The 19,317-nt window shown below is 38.6% G+C and overlaps 1 protein-coding gene across 1 annotated transcript; it reads left to right on the plus strand.

Annotated features, from left to right (window-relative positions):
* Window positions 1-521: 521 nt before the first annotated feature.
* On the plus strand, window positions 522-4,053 carry AGTR2 (angiotensin II receptor type 2). The gene is made up of 3 exons (XM_084789405.1): window positions 522-632; window positions 791-850; window positions 2,072-4,053. Exon 3 carries the CDS (start codon window positions 2,107-2,109, stop codon window positions 3,196-3,198), a length of 1,092 nt encoding a protein of 363 aa, XP_084645531.1. The 5' UTR covers window positions 522-632; window positions 791-850; window positions 2,072-2,106; the 3' UTR covers window positions 3,199-4,053.
* The last annotated feature ends 15,264 nt before the right edge of the window (window positions 4,054-19,317 follow it).

A 19,317-nucleotide genomic window follows, 5' to 3' on the forward strand; every position in this document is an offset into this window, starting at 1 on the left:
TTTTTTGTCTGTCACAAGTAAATTTTATCCTTCTTATCCTCAACTTTCCAGTGCAGGGCAGCAGCCAAAATGGTTCAAAGCGAGGTAGAGAATTTAAAAGTTGTAGACTTCAAGTAGAGCCGCTACCATTCTTTCATAAACAGAGGTAAAGATTTCACCATGTACTGAAGGCTGTAGAAGTTGTTTGTTAACAGACAGCTACTAGAATAAACTCTCTCTAGTCTCCCTATTCGCTGAGCTGTTTTAGAATGCCAGAATCAGAAAAATAGAAAAAAGAAAATCCTGCTAAAAATCGTATTCTTCTGTTAAAGGAAGCCACTGAGTTTAAAATTCTTTAACACATTTGTGGAAACTTCATATTTTTTTTTTTGGTTTGAGATTTATTTGAATGAGCTGTTATGATTGGAGACATGAGAATTTCAGATTAATGTTTTGCAGCCAGAAAAAAAAAAGCCCTCTGGAAAGCTGGCAGGCGTTCATAAGTCAGTCCCAGAATTATGTAGGTTGAAGGCTCCCCAGTGGACAGAGCGAATATATAAGGAGGAAACCAGAGGTCTGGTGCAGTTACATCCCGGAGCCTAGGGATGGAGGGAGCACAGCACTGAAAGCTTCTTTCAGCCTGAACATTTAAGGTAAGTCAGAACAATCTGTACGTGCTTGAGTTGGGAAGGAGAACATAAAGCAATACAAATGTTTGTGAGTATGTGTGTGTGAACGTTTTCTTTTTCCTGTATTTTAGCACTGCATTTTGCAGAAAGCTTTAATCCTTTAACTGCTCTTTCTCTTACAGGACCGCTTGTGGGAGCTGAGTAAGCTGATTTATGATAACTGCTCGAAACGCTGGCAAATAGTAAGTCTTTTGTGGGATTTATTTTGGTTCTTTCATGTTAATTTGGAAGATCATAGGAAAGAATTGGCCTTTGACAGAAAAAGATAGTTTGCTGTTTCTTAGGAACTTCTCTGGTGGTTACATTTTAAATTGAATATTTGCATGCATGTTCTTTGACATTATCTGGTGAAATAATTTTGCTGTAGGTGTGTTTATCTTTAGTTTTTTGTTTAGTTTTGTTTCAAATTGATGTTGCTAGTTTTAAGGACGAACAGCCTTCCCACCTGACCACCGTTGTTAATGCTGGAAAGTAATGGCTACTTAGTTCCGATAAACTGAAAAGATAGCAAAGGAAAAAAAAAATAGTAAGACTATACCATGGTTAGTCACTGATGTCTAATTCTGATTTAATGGAGCAATCAGAACTATGTCTGTTTGACCCTGACTCAGGTTTGTTTGTTTTGTTTTCTTTTTCTTCTAATTGAGCTGAAATGGATTTGTTTCTTGGGAAATAGTGCAAATTTAAATATCCATATTGAAAAGCAGCATTGACTATTAACATTTTAAGGTCAAAGCTTTAGGAAAAACATACATATCCATAACTTTTCCTGTTACTGTGAAAGCAAAGGGAAAATAAATAAGTAGATTATTTTTAATTAGCAAAAACCAACCATGGCCCTCCACCTTAATCCACTGCTTCCGCATGGTCTTTCAATTCTCTGTACACTTACCTATTTTCCCCTCTGGCTTGTGTTACTTATATTTTCCATAGCTGTAACAATTTGTATATAATAAGTTACTTCAATAAAGCATTTGTCCCTGAAGCAGCAGGGCAGCAGTGAGTTTTCTAGAAAGCACAGATGGAAAACTATGCCTTGGTTTTTAAGCTATCAAGTTGTCCCTGAGCTTCTTCTTACTTGTCTCATACAGTTTCGACCCTCATTAACTTTTAAGATTCTTAATTTGTCCCTCAATTTTTCAAAGACATGAGAGAAAAGAAAGGCAAAGAAGTTTTGTGCAGAATTTTCAATCTAACACTACTGAGGAAATGTTGATTGTGTATGTGTTTTTTCCCCATCAAGATGTAATAGTAATTTCTATTCACCAAGCATGGTGCTGTTTTATGGTTTCTACAACCACTTAACATTATTTTGGCCTTTAAAATTTTTTCAACATGGCTATGACTCAAGTATTCCTTAGGCTTTGGATGTGCATTAAGTGCCCTGTTTTTCTCCCCCAGAGAAGGCGTGAGACTTGGCAGTTGCTGACCATTCAATATGAAGGACAACTTCAGTTTTGCGGCCACCAGCAGGAACATCACCAGCAGCCTTCCTTTTGATAATCTCAACATATCTGGCACCAATGAGTCTGCCTTTAACTGCTCACACAAACCGTCAGATAAGCATTTGGAAGCAATTCCTGTTCTTTACTACCTGATTTTTGTGATTGGCTTTGCTGTTAATATTGTTGTGGTCTCACTGTTTTGTTGTCAAAAGGGCCCTAAAAAGGTTTCCAGCATTTATATCTTCAATCTGGCTGTGGCTGATTTACTCCTTTTGGCTACCCTCCCTCTCTGGGCAACCTATTACTCTTACAGATATGATTGGCTCTTTGGACCTGTGATGTGCAAAGTATTTGGTTCTTTTCTGACCCTGAACATGTTTGCGAGCATTTTTTTCATTACCTGCATGAGTGTTGATAGGTACCAATCGGTTATCTATCCTTTTCTGTCTCAGAGAAGGAACCCCTGGCAAGCATCTTATGTAGTTCCCCTTGTTTGGTGTATGGCTTGTCTGTCTTCATTGCCAACATTTTACTTCCGAGATGTCAGAACCATTGAATACTTAGGCGTGAATGCTTGTATTATGGCTTTCCCACCTGAGAAATATGCCCAGTGGTCTGCTGGGATTGCCTTAATGAAAAATGTTCTTGGTTTTATTATTCCTTTGATATTCATAGCAACATGTTACTTTGGAATCAGAAAACATCTGCTGAAGACCAATAGCTATGGGAAGAACAGAATAACCCGTGACCAAGTCCTGAAGATGGCAGCTGCTGTTGTGTTGGCATTCATCATTTGCTGGCTTCCTTTCCATGTCCTGACCTTCTTGGATGCTCTGTCCTGGATGGGTATCATTAATAGCTGTGAAGTTATAGCAGTCATTGACCTGGCACTTCCTTTTGCCATCCTCCTGGGATTCACCAACAGCTGTGTTAATCCCTTTCTGTATTGTTTTGTTGGAAACCGCTTCCAACAGAAGCTCCGCAGTGTGCTCAGGGTTCCCATTACTTGGCTCCAAGGCAAGAGAGAGACTATGTCTTGCCGAAAAAGCAGTTCTCTTAGAGAAATGGACACCTTTGTGTCTTAAGTCGGCTAGTGGGATGCATATAATCAGCCTAGCTGTTGCTTTGGAGTTCCACACAAATGATCTTTAAGTGACATCAGTATAACACATTTTTTTTGCCTTACTGAATCTTTATTTACTCCCTCAGAACAGGAAATCAAGTATAACTGTGCTTTTTTTATACACCACCAACTTTCTGTGACTGTGCCTTCTTTTTCTGGTCCTTTGGCATAAAATCATCATGGGTGAGCCATATCTACAATCTAGAAGGAACTGGGGGAGTTCTCTCAAATTATAATTAGCAACAAATTATGAGTGGTGATTTGGCATCTCAGATTTCTCCCTGGAAAATGCTGGCATTTCTTAGTGGAGTTTAATGTCCATTTTCATTAGATTTCTTTTCTCTTGAACAAGGCCAATTTTAACTTCTTACACTATCCATTATACAATATAGCATGAGAGGTGAGCCCCAAGTTTAGCATGATATACATTTCTAGATGTGCCATAGGATGGTAGTGGCTTAGTCAATCTCTTGGCATATAGTTTCTCCTTTTAAAGAACGTGTAAGTTGTGTGCCTTTTCCACTTCAAGTGAATATAGCTTTGTACTTCTTATACAGCTACATACTGAGTAGGTCCAGAATGTAGATTAAATCACACTTCTGTATTTTAGCTTACTCTTGCAGTTATAGAAAGTACACTAGTAAAACAGAAGTGCAATGGGGGAAAATGTATTATCCAGTAAACTGAATATGTACTTTGAAAACTTTTAATCCGTTTTGACTATTCTTTAAAGCTTTCTATTCTCTGATGACAATTTTTTTAATACAACAACAACAAAACCCTGTGTGTTATTATACTATGTAAAGGTCACTTTTTACACTTTTAACCTTTTGAGTGTGGTGCTTTGGTATATTCAATGGTGACTTGAGTTTAATTATTCATGCTTTTGTTCTGGGCTGCGTCCCAAAATATCTCTTTGACCTTGAAAAAAAGAGAGGATTCTTTAATTCTTTAACTTTATGATAAACTACAAACTGGCATAGGAAAAGGTTGTATTTTGATGCCTTCTTGGGGGCAAAGAGACCCAGCAAACATCAAGTTTAGTGTCCGACAAGGAAGTTGTCAGAACAAAGATCCCCCAGGGAGTAGTTTGAACCTGCATTTCTGGGCACACTTCCAGAATGTCTAAGTCTGTGGAAGTGGTTTAAATCAAGCACAGATCCACAGAGCTTATTCTCAACATGAGTACATCTCTTACGTTAGAGGAATGTAGTGCCTGAAACTGAGTTACCTGAAGTTTCCTCAAACTTGAGAATGAATGTTAATTAAGAACTTTAAATTTTCATTCTCTTCCTGCCCCATATTATACCAGGCTACCTAAGATCTCCTGGGACCAATGCTGACCTATGAGGTAGATTTAAAATTCTGAGGACTTAACATTTTTTTGGTCAGGTTCCAGGTTTGTAGGCTGAAGAAGAATCCTCTCATACTCCTTCCTGAGAACACCCTGATTTTGTGTAATCATATTACTTTCAGTAAAAACAAACATGTAAATGTATAATCAGTTATGACTTTGTGTTTTAAGTAACTTTACACAGCATCTCATAAAAATAAAATCATTATTGAGAGACCGTGTGTGCTTATTATTTTTTAACTGTCTCGAAGTTTAGGCTTTTGCCTTCTCTTAGTACGTATCCTCCAGCTAATCCCCACTCATATTTTTCCATTTCAGCCTCCATCATTATTCATCCAGGTCAGTACTAAACAAGCATATGAAAAGCGTATGTTGGAAATGAATTCTGATACCTCCCGGGGGTTCCAGTGACAAACTTGGTGTCAACCAAGCAAGCTGTCAGGCACAACAGTGAAATGTGGCCTGTAGCATGGAGACTATTGCTTGTCAACATTCAGTTCATGTTATTTTCTCTACCACAATAATAACTAGTATTTCCGCCCCTTCCCCCCTCCCCGGGACTTCCCTTAATCCTTTTTGGGATTTTTAAAGACAGGTTTCTGGGGCTGGAGAGATAAATCAGCAGTTAAGAGAACTGGCTGCTCTTCCAGAGGGTCCAGGTTCAATTAGCAGGACCCACGTGGTAGCTTGACAAGAGTCTGTAGCTCCAGTTCCAGGGGATTAACAGCCTCTTTTGGCCTCCTGAGGCTCCAGTCATGCATATGCTGCACTGATATACATGTAAACAGAACACTCATACAAATTAAATATAATAATAATAATAATAATAATAATAATAACAATAACAACAACAATAACAACAACAGCAACAACAACTAGCTTCTACTTCCATAGGAGTCAAGAAGTGAACCCTGAGGGGCATTTTTGTAGGTGTTCTGAGAATAAGAAATGACTACTGAACAGATAATGCAAAAATATGTGAATTCTGACTGAAAGTATGTTTATGAGTTCAAATTTCCTCTTTCTTCCTTGAGGATGTGTCAGGTGACCTTTTGAGACTATATGAAAAATTTATTCATATCAAGATTTTACCTATGAAGTGAACATTGTGTGACAGAGGCTGTTTTGTATGAATTATCCTGTTTTATTCTCACAAGGACTCAGGTACAAATAAGAAAGTGAGGCACACATCAGCCCTAGCTGATCTCTAAAAAAGATCAAATGGGGGAATCCCAGAGGTGTTTTTAGTGCTTTAAGTATCAGTCCTAAGCTACCAAGCAAGTATTTGAGAGAGGCTCTTAGGCAGTCTTTCAACCTTTATTCCAAACATAACTGATTCAAGAGCTTTTAGGTAGGTGATATATTTATGCTCAGACGAAAACTGAGGAGGTAGCTAGCTAAGGCTCTGACTCTTGGTCTTCAGTGTTTTCTCATAGGCCTCACAGAACCACATGGAATAACTAGTGTGTTATACAGAAAGCATAGCAGGATTCTCAAACGCTTGTTTTGAGGAACAAATATGTTGATCGGAAGTTTATTTCTCTGATAACCAATTACCTGCGGTTATCAGAGCTGTTTCTCCCTTGCAACTTGCTGATGATAATACATTTTTATTATGCGAGATAAATAATAATTCCACATCATATTGGCCTAAATCAAGTCAACTAAATAGCATTCTTTAAAAACACATCCTAATCTGTTGGAGTCCTGCTTCCAAGTGAGAAGACAATGCGAATTGTGAAGGTAAAGCTATTCCAGTCTAACCCTTTGTCACAGGGAGCAGCGCATCGGTAGCTATCTGGTGGCCTCACTTATCAACAGAAGAGAGCCACAAACTTGACAAGATGAATGAGTGAGCACACAGGGTGACTGGGGTAAGAAAGGATTGGAAGAAACTTAAAATATATTTAGTTATTTTGCTGATTTCCAGGTAAACTGTATTAGCACTGATAACTTATGCACTACAGCAGAAATTCATTAAGCTGTCACTAAAACCTCACCAGCGCCCTGAAGAGGAATCCACAAGCTCAATTGCATAAATGTACCTAAAAGCTTAGCATCTTTTGGAAGAAAGATTTTTCTTTTTGAAATTTCTCTCCATCCCAGAATGAGAGAATTCTTTCTAAGATGAGAACTAATTGGTGTGTATTCCTTATTATATTGATCATTGTAATCATTTAAAATGAGTCACATAGATGATTACCACTAACAACACAATGATGATTATTGTAGATAAGATACTACATATATACCACATTTTTATTTTAATCTACTATACATTAAATATGTCATTCATCATCTGGTGTAATGGCTATTTCATATTTTAAATATTTTGACTCTGTACTTCCATCTGCTTTACTAGAAAAATTTCTTTCCCTACTTAGTTCTTCTCTTCTATAAAGTCCTAAAGCAACGGGGCTTTAAGGAAATCCATGAGACTTATACCTGATTACAGTTGTTTAATGATGGAAATAATGCAAAGTGTTGGGAAATACAATCATTTTATTGGTTAGGTCTACACAGCAGTTGCTACTACCTTCTTTAGCAATCTATCCGTATGAGATTGGATGGCTCTGTGGTTTGGTGCAGATTGCTACTCCTGCCCATGTAGGTAGCTTGGAAGTGATTTTGCATGAGACACCTGAAAAGACTGTAAGAGAAAGAAAAAGGCTCCTTTTCTTTCTCCCATAACATAAACACTTATTTATGTGTGCTGCAGTTGATATAGGCTCAAACACTTATTTCTTTATGTATATCTCTGGAACCAATAAGAAACAGCTGAAATCCAGCAGGAGAGATATACCACATACTATTTTTCTCCTTTCTTTAAGAAACCTCTTCTAAGCAACCAGAGTTATTTTTAAACATCCTCAATACAAAGAAGTATCACAGATTAAGGGTAATGTGGCTGATGTTGCCCTTTAAAGAATGTATATTGGTGCTCTAACTTCATGATATCTGTACACCACTTGCATTATTCGTGCCCACATAAGACAGAAGATGTTGTTGGATCCCCTGGGACTGGAGTTACAGACAGTTGTGAGCCACCATGTGAGTGCTAGAGATTGAACTCTAGTCCCTTGGAAGAACAGCCATTGTTCTTTCCTGCTGGCCCATCTCTACAGAACCCTAATGAGTCTTCTTTATGACATAAGTGGGGGCCATCTTAACACAGAAGCTACACAGTAAGAACTTGGAGCTTCTTAGAAGAAGGTCTAGTTGTCTACTCCCTTCCTTTCAGGAGCCCCATACTCCCCTGGAGCTAAGCGCAACATTTTAATATAGCGAGGAAATGATGTATACAATGCCCTTTTCCTGAAAAGATTGAAACCAAGTCAATTCTAAGCCTCACCTGAAGCCAAAATTCAGTCATAATCCTTCCTTTAGAACAATGAGTTCCTGCTTATCAAAGGACTCCATTGGAGTGATAATTTCCACTCTAAAACTTTACAGTGATGCATTTTTGATGCCACAACAGCTAGAAATGTTTGTAAATAACAACTTTGAAATGATATATGCTCTCTCTCTCTGAAAAAAAAATATCTGCCTCCCTAGGGGATAGGCTATTGTGTAAGTCCCTAACCCAAATTCATGTTGAATCACTAGCAGGCAACACAACACAATTGTATTTAGATATCTGAAAGTAACCAAGGATAAAGTACATTGTAATTTGGGGTCCCAATAGTCTGTTGGTAGCCTCATAAGAGAAAATCTACCTCCTACCCACTACGGCCATTTCTCTTTGCTTACACCAAGAGAAGGTCATGGAAGGGGATAGTGAGAAGTTCGCCATCTAGTCTGCAAGCTAGAATGATACACAGTTCTGCTGAAGATTCTCATTCTGGCCTCCAAAGCTGTGAGAAAATAACTTTTGTTGTTTAAGTTCTTTTGTCTATGATGTTTTACTATGGTCATTAGAGAAAAGATGCCACTGGAGGAAGAGAATTTCAAGAATGAGTTTTCTGATTGGTTCAGTGGTTATGAACCTGATGTTCTGACCTGATTGTATTTAAAGATACTAATGGCAATTTCTAGAAGCAAAGAGAGCTCTAATAGTCCATGATATGCTATGGATAGTCCTGATCAAACAATTCTAAGTATGGAGATGAGTGATTGTATATTTTGAACATTGTTGGTAAACTAATGATTATAATGAGTATGGCTGGTTCTTTCTAATATATATAGACAAAATGGTAAAAAGGATTAGTTAAGTAATTTAGATTCTAAGGCCAAATGCTCTGAAAGAGTTCCTAGTTTCCTTTTAAAAATTTTATTTATTATAATTTATTTACATTACATCTCAGTTGTTACCCCCTCAAATGAAGGTGTAGGATTGGCAAAAATCTCACCCACTATCTCATGCCATGGCATTATAGATAACAATTCAAGTCAAACTACTGTCTATACAGTGTGACTGCTACTAGAGGGAAAGCGCTGCTTGGGAAATTATGAAATATTATTTGTTGGAATGGAGATATGTGGAAATATCATTAAAAATCTGTGGCTATTGAGCACTGAAGTTTTAATGAGTCTTTTTTGCTGATGGGAGACCTCTTTATTTTCAGAAAAATTGCCCCCCCCCCCCCCCCCCCGTTCTCAAGCCATAGCAAATTCCTCGTCCCCAGTGGTATACAGTCTTTCTGTTCATCTCTCAGAAAATACACCTTGAATGGATTGAGGATATTGGAAAATACCTTTTGCTAGCCAGATGCCATGCGAAACAATACTTAGTATCCCCAAGACTCCACCTCCTTACCCTGTTGATTTCTAGACTTATGTATAACTATACTTAAATCTCACCAGTCCCCTTAAGGTTAAATATAAAGTGTACCTCCTGAGATGGGCACCGTTCCTCAAAACAACTACTTAACTTGAGCTTTGTAATTCATACAAGAAGAACTCTAAAAGCATATGGAAATGGATATTAATGGTGTATGATAATGGAAGAAGGGATATATACATGTGTTAGGCTAAATTTACTGATGTTTCTCACTAACCAAAAACTTTTATTAATTGCTGCAGCTTGGAGATTTAATTTTCATTTGAATAACTTAATCTTTGTTTTCCAGACTTGGCGTGATCTATCGTGGAGCAAAATTTAGTAGTTTATTTTGTTGGTGGGTTGAAAGTGTCCTACAGTGAATAAGATGGAAGAAAGGTCAGGAACTGGGGAGATGAAGGAGTAAAGTTTAACGTGTAACCAAAATTAAAGATGTGAAGGAGGCAGGTAGGAACTCACTACTTTATAAAGTAATTAAAAAGTACTAAAACAGAGTTTGAACAGAGGTGTCCTGCATAGATGGATAATGTGAATCTATGAAGTTACAGGCTATTATTTGAAAATCCCAGGAATAAGGACAAGGAATCTCCCTAGGAGTTGTAAATAAAGAAGATACCAGTGGCTCCCTCAAACACTACAGGCCATTGCTGTTGCTCTTGCTTGTCCACCATAATTTGATTATAACACCATATTGATAAAGGCCCCATATACTTTGATCATCGAACATGGAGAAATCAAGTTGGAACTGAATTGGATTGCTCCTTCCTATTGGCTATCTTTCATAGTGCCAAAAGGTGTGATGCAGGCTGCTGTGGGAGACAAATCATCATCATCTGACCCAGCTGGGCATCCCACAAGCTGCAATAATGACATGTCAAGCATGATGTACCCTCTGTTGCAATAGTGGCATGATTATTATAGGGATAGCCAATTACTTTCTAATTAAATATGAGGCCTGCTTTACAGGAGAGAACTCATGGCTGGTTATGTAAACCTATACAATAACTTATGGTTATGGATGTCATAAACTTGAGGGGGGAACTTGCCACTATTATTTATCTAAATGGATATGTAGTCAAAGTGCCTTCTAAGTACTCATATTTATGTCTGCCTATTGATGCTGCTTACAGACTTTGTCCAAGGAGCTTCATATTACTGTGAATGGTATTTAATGTAGAGACTCACTTGTGGTCAATGTCCTAATAATAATCCACAGTTGAGTATTGAGAACTCAATAGGACAAACCTACCAGCCGTTCCAAGACTCCAGGAACATTGTTAAAGAAGGGCCAGAAAGAATGTAAGAATTTCATAATGGGGAAAAGACCATGAAATGCTGTGCTTCTAGAGCCCCACAATCAACATTCTGGACAGTCTAAAGCTTTGAATAGAGACTGAAGTTACTGACCAGGAAATCCAAATTCAATGGAAACAGTTACATCCTTGAATGGCTGTGACCAGATGGCAGCACTCAAGTGCCAAATGTAAGGTGAACACGCGTGATTACTTATAGTGGAGAGCAGAGTCAAAGCAACAATCAAAGTAACTGGACTCAGGCAATCTATGGCAATGATTACACTGATCTTACCAAATTCTTGCTTTACTGGAAGCATTAAAAACAGCCACAACCCCTCAATCAACTTAGAATGGAATCGTTTTACATCTTGTACTTGAATAAATGAGTGAATGGGTCCTTTATAAGAAGGATCTCAGTACATTGACCAAACTACATACTATCAGCCTTTCTTCCACCTTTCTCTAAAGCAACCTATGGCCTTTCACCAGGGTGACTGCATCGAGGAAAGGGAAATAACCAGATCTTTTGGAAAATACTGAATGCTGGCTCTGAACTGAAACTAATTTCATAAGCCCTTAAGTCTCAGTGTAATCTACCATCCAAATTAAAGTTTATGGAGGTCAAGTTCTCACAGTGGACTCGGGAGTCCCTGAGCTCATGCTGTGGTTATGGATGTAGGATGCATCATTAGAGAAGATATACTCAGCTGCTGGCAGAATATTCACAGTGGCTCTCTGATCCATGGAATAAAGGCTGTTATGATGTAAAGACCATGGGAGCCACTGCATTCCTATGGTGATTGCAGAGATTAGTGCCTCCAAGAAGGATATGAAATGTGCAAGGGTGATGATTCCTGCCGCATTCCAATTTATCCATTTTATTTCAGTGGATGTGCCAAAGGCAGATGAATGTTGGACAATAGTAGTGGGTTATTGTAAGTTTAACTACATGATGACTCTAATTGTAGTGTTATACCAGATGTGGTTTCATTGTTTGAGAAAATTAAGAACATCCTCTGGTGTATGGTATGAAGCTAATGATTTTGCAAAGATTTTCCTCTATCACTGTAAGTAAGCCTCACCAGAAGCAGTTTGCTTTCAGCTGGTAAGGCCAGCAATGCACTTTCACTGTCCTCTCCCCGGAGTATATCAACCCTTTTACTAAATTTCTTTCTCTGAAAAGCCCTGAATAATATAGTATCTATATTATCTATGTTTATAACCATATATTCATTAATATAAGAAACACAACAAATGTACACCATACATGTATGCTTCGTTTAATTTTTTTCTAGACAAGGTTTCTCTATGTAATAGCCCTGGATGTCCTGAAATTCACTCTGTAGACCAGGCTGGCCTCAGACTCACAGCTATACCTGCCTCTGCCTCCTGAATGCTGGGATTAAAAGTGTACACTACCGTCACCCAGCTTATTGCTCATACTCTATTATAATATTGCATTTTATATTATAGATGTGTTGTGATTTTGCTTTTAAAAACAACTATCCTCTAGAATACACCACCAAGCAATGAGAAAAACTACAGACATAAAGAAAATACTGGCAAAAATATTTCTGGTAAAGGATTGCTATAAAATATGCAAAGAAAACTTAAAGTCAACACTAAGAAAATGAAAACTCCATTGATTGAGGTCTGCTTCACAGTGGGGAACTGGGATTATTGCAGAAATAAATACACATATTTGCAGCCAATAGAGTGTCAACAATGGTGTTAAGTCATATTCTTGAGTAAGGATAGACTTAAATGATAGATAATGGTAAAACATACTTGGCATACATAGAAGACTGAATTTTGACCCCCATCTTTTACTGTACAAAAGGCAACTGAAATTCTTCTTCAAAGATCAAGACAAAGCCCTGATATAATTTTTTGTTGTGTTCATTCAACTTAATTGTGGAAATAAGGATAATAATTAGTATAATTACAAAAGAAAGAGAAATAAAAAGAAAAGCTGCTCAAGTTGGAAAGTAAGGAATAAAATTATCTGGTTTTGAATATAAAATGCTTTTATATAATGTTTCTTTCTGTACTTGCCTCTCTGATATACTCACCAGTGCATTTTACACTTGCCTTGATTTATGACTTTCTTTGTTCTATTAAAGCATTAAAACCTTCATGAAACAGTTTCCACTATGGAACATGGAATTTGCAGTAACTTCAGTCTGTGTTCTTGGAACATAGTCATTGAAATTGGGCTCCAAAATAAACCATCTTTCTTTTTTTTTTTTATAAAGGTGAGAGCTGCATTTTTGTTTTTGGTTTGTTGTGTGCATAGGTCCCATATGATCAATGGAGAGAAATGATGCCTGCAAGTTTCCAGTGGACAGTGGTGACTACATAAAAATAAAAAGGCTCTATATAACAAAGGAAAGCACCTACTCAGAAGAGAAATATTTGCAAAGTATATACCTAGTGAAGTGTTAATTTTGACAATAGTTAAGAGATGCAACAAAGAAGCAAGAAAAGAAGTAATGGACAATGATTGTCCATTAATGGTTGGTTGAATAGATGAATAAAATATGTGTATTTATAGTGTGTTATTATTTAGACATAAAAAGGACAATCCTTTAATTCATAACCATGTGGATGAAGCATAGTGAATAAATCAGGCATGAGAAGAGAAATACAGCATGTATGTGAATTTTAAGAAGTAGAGAGTAAAGAATGGGGAAATAGAAGGATCCAAAGGGTCCTGGAAACCTACAAGAAGAACTTTATGACAGGCAGATCTGGGTCCCGGGGTCCTCCTCAAACTAAGGCACCAGCCAAGGAGAATATAGGCAGTAAACTTCGAACCCCTACCCAGACCTAGCCGACAAACATGATATTCTCCACCGGTGAGTGGAGAATGAGATCTGACTCTCACAGGAACTCTGGTGCCCCTTTTCTGACCATGTCCCCTGGATGGGGAGGCCTGGCGGCACTCAGAGGAAGGATAGTAAGTTACCAAGAAGAGACTTGATACTCTAAGAGCATATATAAGGGGAGGAGGTCTTCCTCAATCACAGACATAGGGGAGGGGAGAAGGGAGGAAGTGAGAGAGGGAGGGAGGAATAGGAGGAAACAAGGGAAGGGCTAACAATCGAGATGTAATAAGAATAAATTAACAAAAATAAAAATAAAAATAAAGAATAAAAAAAGAAAAACAAAAACAAAAAGGAAGTAGAGAGTAGAATGTTGGTTGCCAGGAGTCATATGGTCATGTTGGTCAAAGAAGACCTATTTCATTTAAACACGAGGAACAGGTTCAGAAGATCTATAATACCACATGGTGACTCTACTTACTAGATCTACTTCATGACTGCTACAAAATAACTTTCAGTGTTCTCACCACACAATAAACATATGAACTGATGAATGTATTAATGGGGTTGACTCAGCCATTCTCCAATGTATAGATACAGCAAAATATACCATTACATATCTTGAAAACATACCATTTTTTATTTGCCAGCTAGAATAAGTACGGGTACAAAATTTAAAAGAACATTGTGGGAATTTGAGTCAGAGATTGGGAATAGAGAAAATACTTCTCCCCTTAAAAAGAGTGGTCCCTGCATTTAGCCTCTCTATTGGGCCCTGCAGTGGAGCTGTCCCTGATCAGGTGTTCTGAAAAGAGCAGGTAAGGCTTGGAATAATGCCTCAGGGGAACAGAAATTGGAGCAGGTAATAGGATTTCCTAGCAGTGTTCTTGAGTGTGGGCTGGACTGAATTTACATTGCAATGCATCATCTGTCTAGAAGCATTCAACATTAATTTACCCATTACTGGTGTTTTCAGAACAACTGTGAAAGAGATACATTGCTGAAATCAAGGAAGCAGTCTTTATGCGCTTAATGAGCTTTTTCAATGAAGAACCAATAAGCAATGAGTCTTTAAAATCATTGACCTTAGGATCAAAAGAGAGAGTTTTCAAATTTCTGCTGCAATCATGTAGCAAACATTTGCCATTCAGCTTTTTGAGGCTACTTTGTGCTTTTACTGTTTCTATGCCAAATGTTCCCAATTGTAGGAAAATGGGGGATGTCAACAAAATATGCATTCTCTCTCTCTCTCTCTCTCTCTCTCTCTCTCTCCTCTCTCTCTCTCATGCATGCACACACACACACACACACACACATACACACATATTCCCAGTGATTTTTGATTAGGTGTAATAAAAAACAAAAACAACAATTTTATAGTAAATTTCAGTCCCTTCCCCAAAGATCAAGGGAAGCATCCTATTCTACTAAAAACAGAATGATTTCCCTTGGTCCAAAAACTCAGTGAGCCATGTGTTTTAAGCATATATTTTCTTATAATCTTAAGTTGTAAAGCTCCACTCATACTAGGATGGGCTTTCCTCACTTGACTGAAGCAACAGAACTTTGAGAGGAGGTAAATATAAACATTAATTTAGGTCTTGAAAAGCTAACATCTGCCTTTGCTTTTAGTTTGAGGACATATATTGGTTTTAGTATACCCAAAGTCTCTTTAGTTGGGGAAGATAGGGACATAAAAATGCAATTTTCAGTGATGTTACTCTGAACTACTTTATTATGTAGTTAGAAGTTTGCCCAGCATTGTGCTCAGTGACCTGCTTGAATCCCTGTGCACACATGCCTTTTTCTTGCTTTTCTACTAAGGCATTAGTTTCCATGACTGGAGACCAAAGACATTATCAAATGGGAAGTGTTTAGTGCCTCCGAGAAGTGATTTTCTGGTCTCACTTGAGTTGTTGGAGAATAGGCTTACATCTAAAATGTCTGACCTTTCCCAAGGAGAGCAATAGTCAAAGAGACAGATCAGCCAATGATTCGGTGCTTTAAGCTCTTCTCTGCTTCAAATATCCAATTCATGGGTAACTTCGTATTTGAAGTCTTTGCTTTCCATCCTCTGTCAACTGAAGCCTCACACAGTTCTTCTGATTCAGGACAAATGAGTGGCGCTACAACACAAAGATAGAAGGATTTCGTGAAAAGGATACTTGATTCTAGCTTTCCCGCCTCCTACTTATTACAATGCTCACATAACTAGGTCTCTAAATTCTCTCTAAAACTACCCTGTAGTGATAAGATACAGCATCAGAGGAGATGGTCACCCTGTACTATTCTTTTTTAAAGATTATTTTATTATGTTTCTTTTTTAACATATACACTTATAGTATTACACATGAATAAAATAAACTACATACAGCAGGAAGAACCATGAGACAATCATGAGTTATATAAAAGTTACATTCATGGTGTTTTAATATTTGTATTTGTCAAACTTGAAGGAAACATCTTGTTTATGTTGTTGGGTCTAAATTTCTGAATGAAAATCAATATCTATTGCTGCTGCTGCTGCTGCTGCCGCTGCTGCTGCTGCTGCCGCTGCTGCTGCTGCCGCTGCTGCTGCTGCCGCTGCTGCTGCTGTCGCTGCTGCTCCAATCCGAGAAAATCCGCACGCCGGTCCTCTGCACCCTGTTCCCTTCGAACCGTAGAGCACTCCTGCTGCCGTGGTGTGGAGACCTTGGTGTTCCTGGTTCAGAAATCTGTGCAATTCCCTGAATTGTTTACTGGAGCTTCCAAACATGGTCCACACTGCTCGTCGCCATCCCCTCAGGAACAGTCATAGGGGAGGGGAATAAGGGGAAAATGGGAGGGAGGGAAGAATGGGAAGATACAAGGGATGGGATAACCATTGAGATGTAACAAGAATAAATTAATAAAAAAAAGAAAAAAAGAAAATCAGTATCTATCCTATTTCATCTCTATTAACTTAAATTACCTGTCTTGATCTAAAAAGCTCTTATCCCCTAACCAACTAAACTTGATTGTAAGACTAAACTATCTGGTCTTCAACCCCAGCAGAGACTTGAGAAGGAATAAAACTACATTGCCTGAGTAAACTAGAAGTGCAGGTTAGCAGCTTCCAAAATGAAAAAACGACTAAGACAGTTTACTGCTTGAACAGCCACCCAACACTCTCTCTAATGTTGGAGCATCATCTTTGGCCTTCTAGACCAATATCTCTGCCAGACATATTTGCAAGGCAGGAACTACTGAGGACTTTCTTACCCTATCTTGTCAGAGTTCGGCCGTTGACTCTGCCTGCATCTAAGCTTGCCCATTTTTAGGCAGAATTATGTCTATGGCAGAAACGAGGACATTTTGCCCTGTGGCTTGTTTGCCACATTTGGAGCCATCTCCATATGGAGGTTCATTGATGTTGATCATCTTTGAGGTTGGCTGGGTGTTGCCAGGAGTTAACTTGTCTTCTTGTCAAAGAATCTTTAAAGTGATAAAAAAAAAATCTTTAAATGCCATATTCTGTATGTCTCTGAGGCTTTTGAAGATCCTATTTAACAATTTTACCTTATCTTTCTTTAGAATCATATCTATCTGTTAGACCTAGGATATATATTCTTGTGATAAAATTAAACTAGTATTTGACATGATTTGTATCAATATACAAAATTCTATACCAATGAATTAAAAATAACCTTCTTTGTGAGTAATAATTAAAGCCTTGAGTTAAGGAGTAGGTTCAACCATCTACCTTTTGTTCTATCCCCTCTCTATATTTCTATATCCCCTTTTTTTCTTTTTCAGATACTATCTCCTTACCAATAAAAGAAAGATAAAAGAGAGACGTCTCTGAGTCCGACCTAGTTTTCTCTCTGTATAAGACCAATAATAACTTATAGCCACCTCCCAATGAAACTAAGCATCTGTAGACCAAAAGAGCAATCAGAAACCTACCCAGCCCCCTTAGAGGAAATGGGAACATAGTTTTCTTAAAGTTTCTTCGGGCAAATAATATCTTAGAAAGGTCTCCCCCCCCAAAAAAATTGAGGAGAATGGTTAAGCAAGTCAGGGATTGTATTTATGGTCCAGTTTCTAAATGTTGATAGATTCCTGGCTTAATAGAAGTCCTGTGTGGATCAGTCTGAAATGCTGGACCAATTGGAATTGGAAGTTTTCTTTGAAGCTGCCTTGGGAGCAGTCTTGCTCTGATGGGGAACAGCAACTGGAGCACCTAGTGCTGGAACATGAAGGATGCAAGATGTCAGCATCCAGCATGCTGAGAGGAATGAATTCTGTCAGGTCTGATCCAGCTTCACTGTCTGATTCTTTTGTTCTGAAAGCATATAATTTCTCGCAAGTATTATACAGTCCTAAAAGTATAAATGTATGAGTGTGCAGTGTGCACACAACAATTAAGTGTGGTTTTCTGCTCTTTGTATGAGCAGAAATAAGACATTTGCAAATCTTCCTTCATGCCATACAAAAGAATCGCATCTAATAATAAATCACAGGGATTCTGTAACCAACAAGAAGCATTGTCTATGTATACACATTCGTGTCTCAGCCTGTCTCAGAGCTATTCCCATGTACTGGGATTAGCATATATACTACCTGCTTGTTCTGCAGTTTGAATTCTTTACAACAGCCCCCTCTGTCAACACCTCCCTATCCCAGCCCATCCCTCATCTCCTTTTCCTCCCTCCCCTAGTCCTTAGAAAGGCGAGCCCTCCTCCCCTAACGTCTGCCCTCGGCGTATCCAGTGTCCTCTGTACTACATATAACCTCTTCTTCTGTGGCTTGGCAAGGCCACCCTTCCAAGGAGGAAGTGAACAGCATTAGGAGACCCAAGTCCAAGTCAGAGGTAGTCCCTACTCCCCATATTGTGGGAGCCACAAGGAGATAGTCCTGCCTATGTACTACTAGGTTCTCGCCTTGCATGGTCCTTAGTTGGTGTACCTGTCTCTGCAGCAACCCTCTCCTCAGTTCATATTTTTAAGTGTATATTTTATGTATTATAATTTATTCACTTTACCTCCCGTTTGTTATCCCCTCCCTCTCATCTTCCCATTGCCACCCTCCCTCCCTCTTCTGCTTATTTCCCTCCTCTAGACCTCTGGGAACAGCCTGTCATCAGGGTAGTCTGCATCCCCTTCCACTGTGTGCCCACTAGGCCATCTTGCCAAGGGGCAGAGGCCAAGTAGTGAGCTGCTAAGTGCATGACAGAGGTTCAGAAACAATTCCCCCTTCCTCTCATGCGGAGAAACCTCCCTTTACTGGCTACATCTGAAAAAGGGGTTTTGGTTCTTTGCATATGTTGTCCTTGACTAGATCATCAGTTTGTGGAGAACCCCCTGTGCCTCGAACCACAGACCTTGGTGGTCTCCCTGTGGAGTTTCTGCTCCCTCCAGGACCTTCCATTCCCCCACTCTTACCTACACTCTCAGCACTCTGCCCAGTGTCCAGCTTGGTAACTGTCCCTATTCCCCGCTGGGTGGAGTCTCTCAAAGGACATCTATGCTGGGCTAAAATGCACTTATAAGTGAATATATACCATGCATGTCTTTTTGGGTCTGGCTTATCTCACTCAGGGTGATCTTTTCTACTTCAATCCATTTGCCTGCAAATTTCAAGATTTCCTTGTTTTTAATAGCTGAGTAGTATTCCATTGTGTAAATGTACCACAGTTTCTTTATCTATTCTTTGGTTGAGAGACATCTGTGTTGTTTCCAGATTCTAGCTATTATGAATGACTGTGCTATGAACATAGTTGACCAAGTGTCCTTACTGTATGGTGAAGCATCTTTCAGGTAGTATATGCCCAGGAGTAGTATACCTCGGTTTCATGGTAGTACTATTC

The sequence above is a fragment of the Acomys minous genome (assembly GCF_964271855.1).
Source record: "Acomys minous genome assembly, chromosome: 7".
In the NCBI taxonomy this organism is placed as follows: Eukaryota; Metazoa; Chordata; class Mammalia; order Rodentia; family Muridae; genus Acomys; species Acomys minous.

Bases quoted from the DNA above. Each gene is read 5' to 3' on its own strand.
- AGTR2 (XM_084789405.1), top strand. From the start codon at position 2,107: ATGAAGGACAACTTCAGTTTTGCGGCCACCAGCAGGAACATCACCAGC.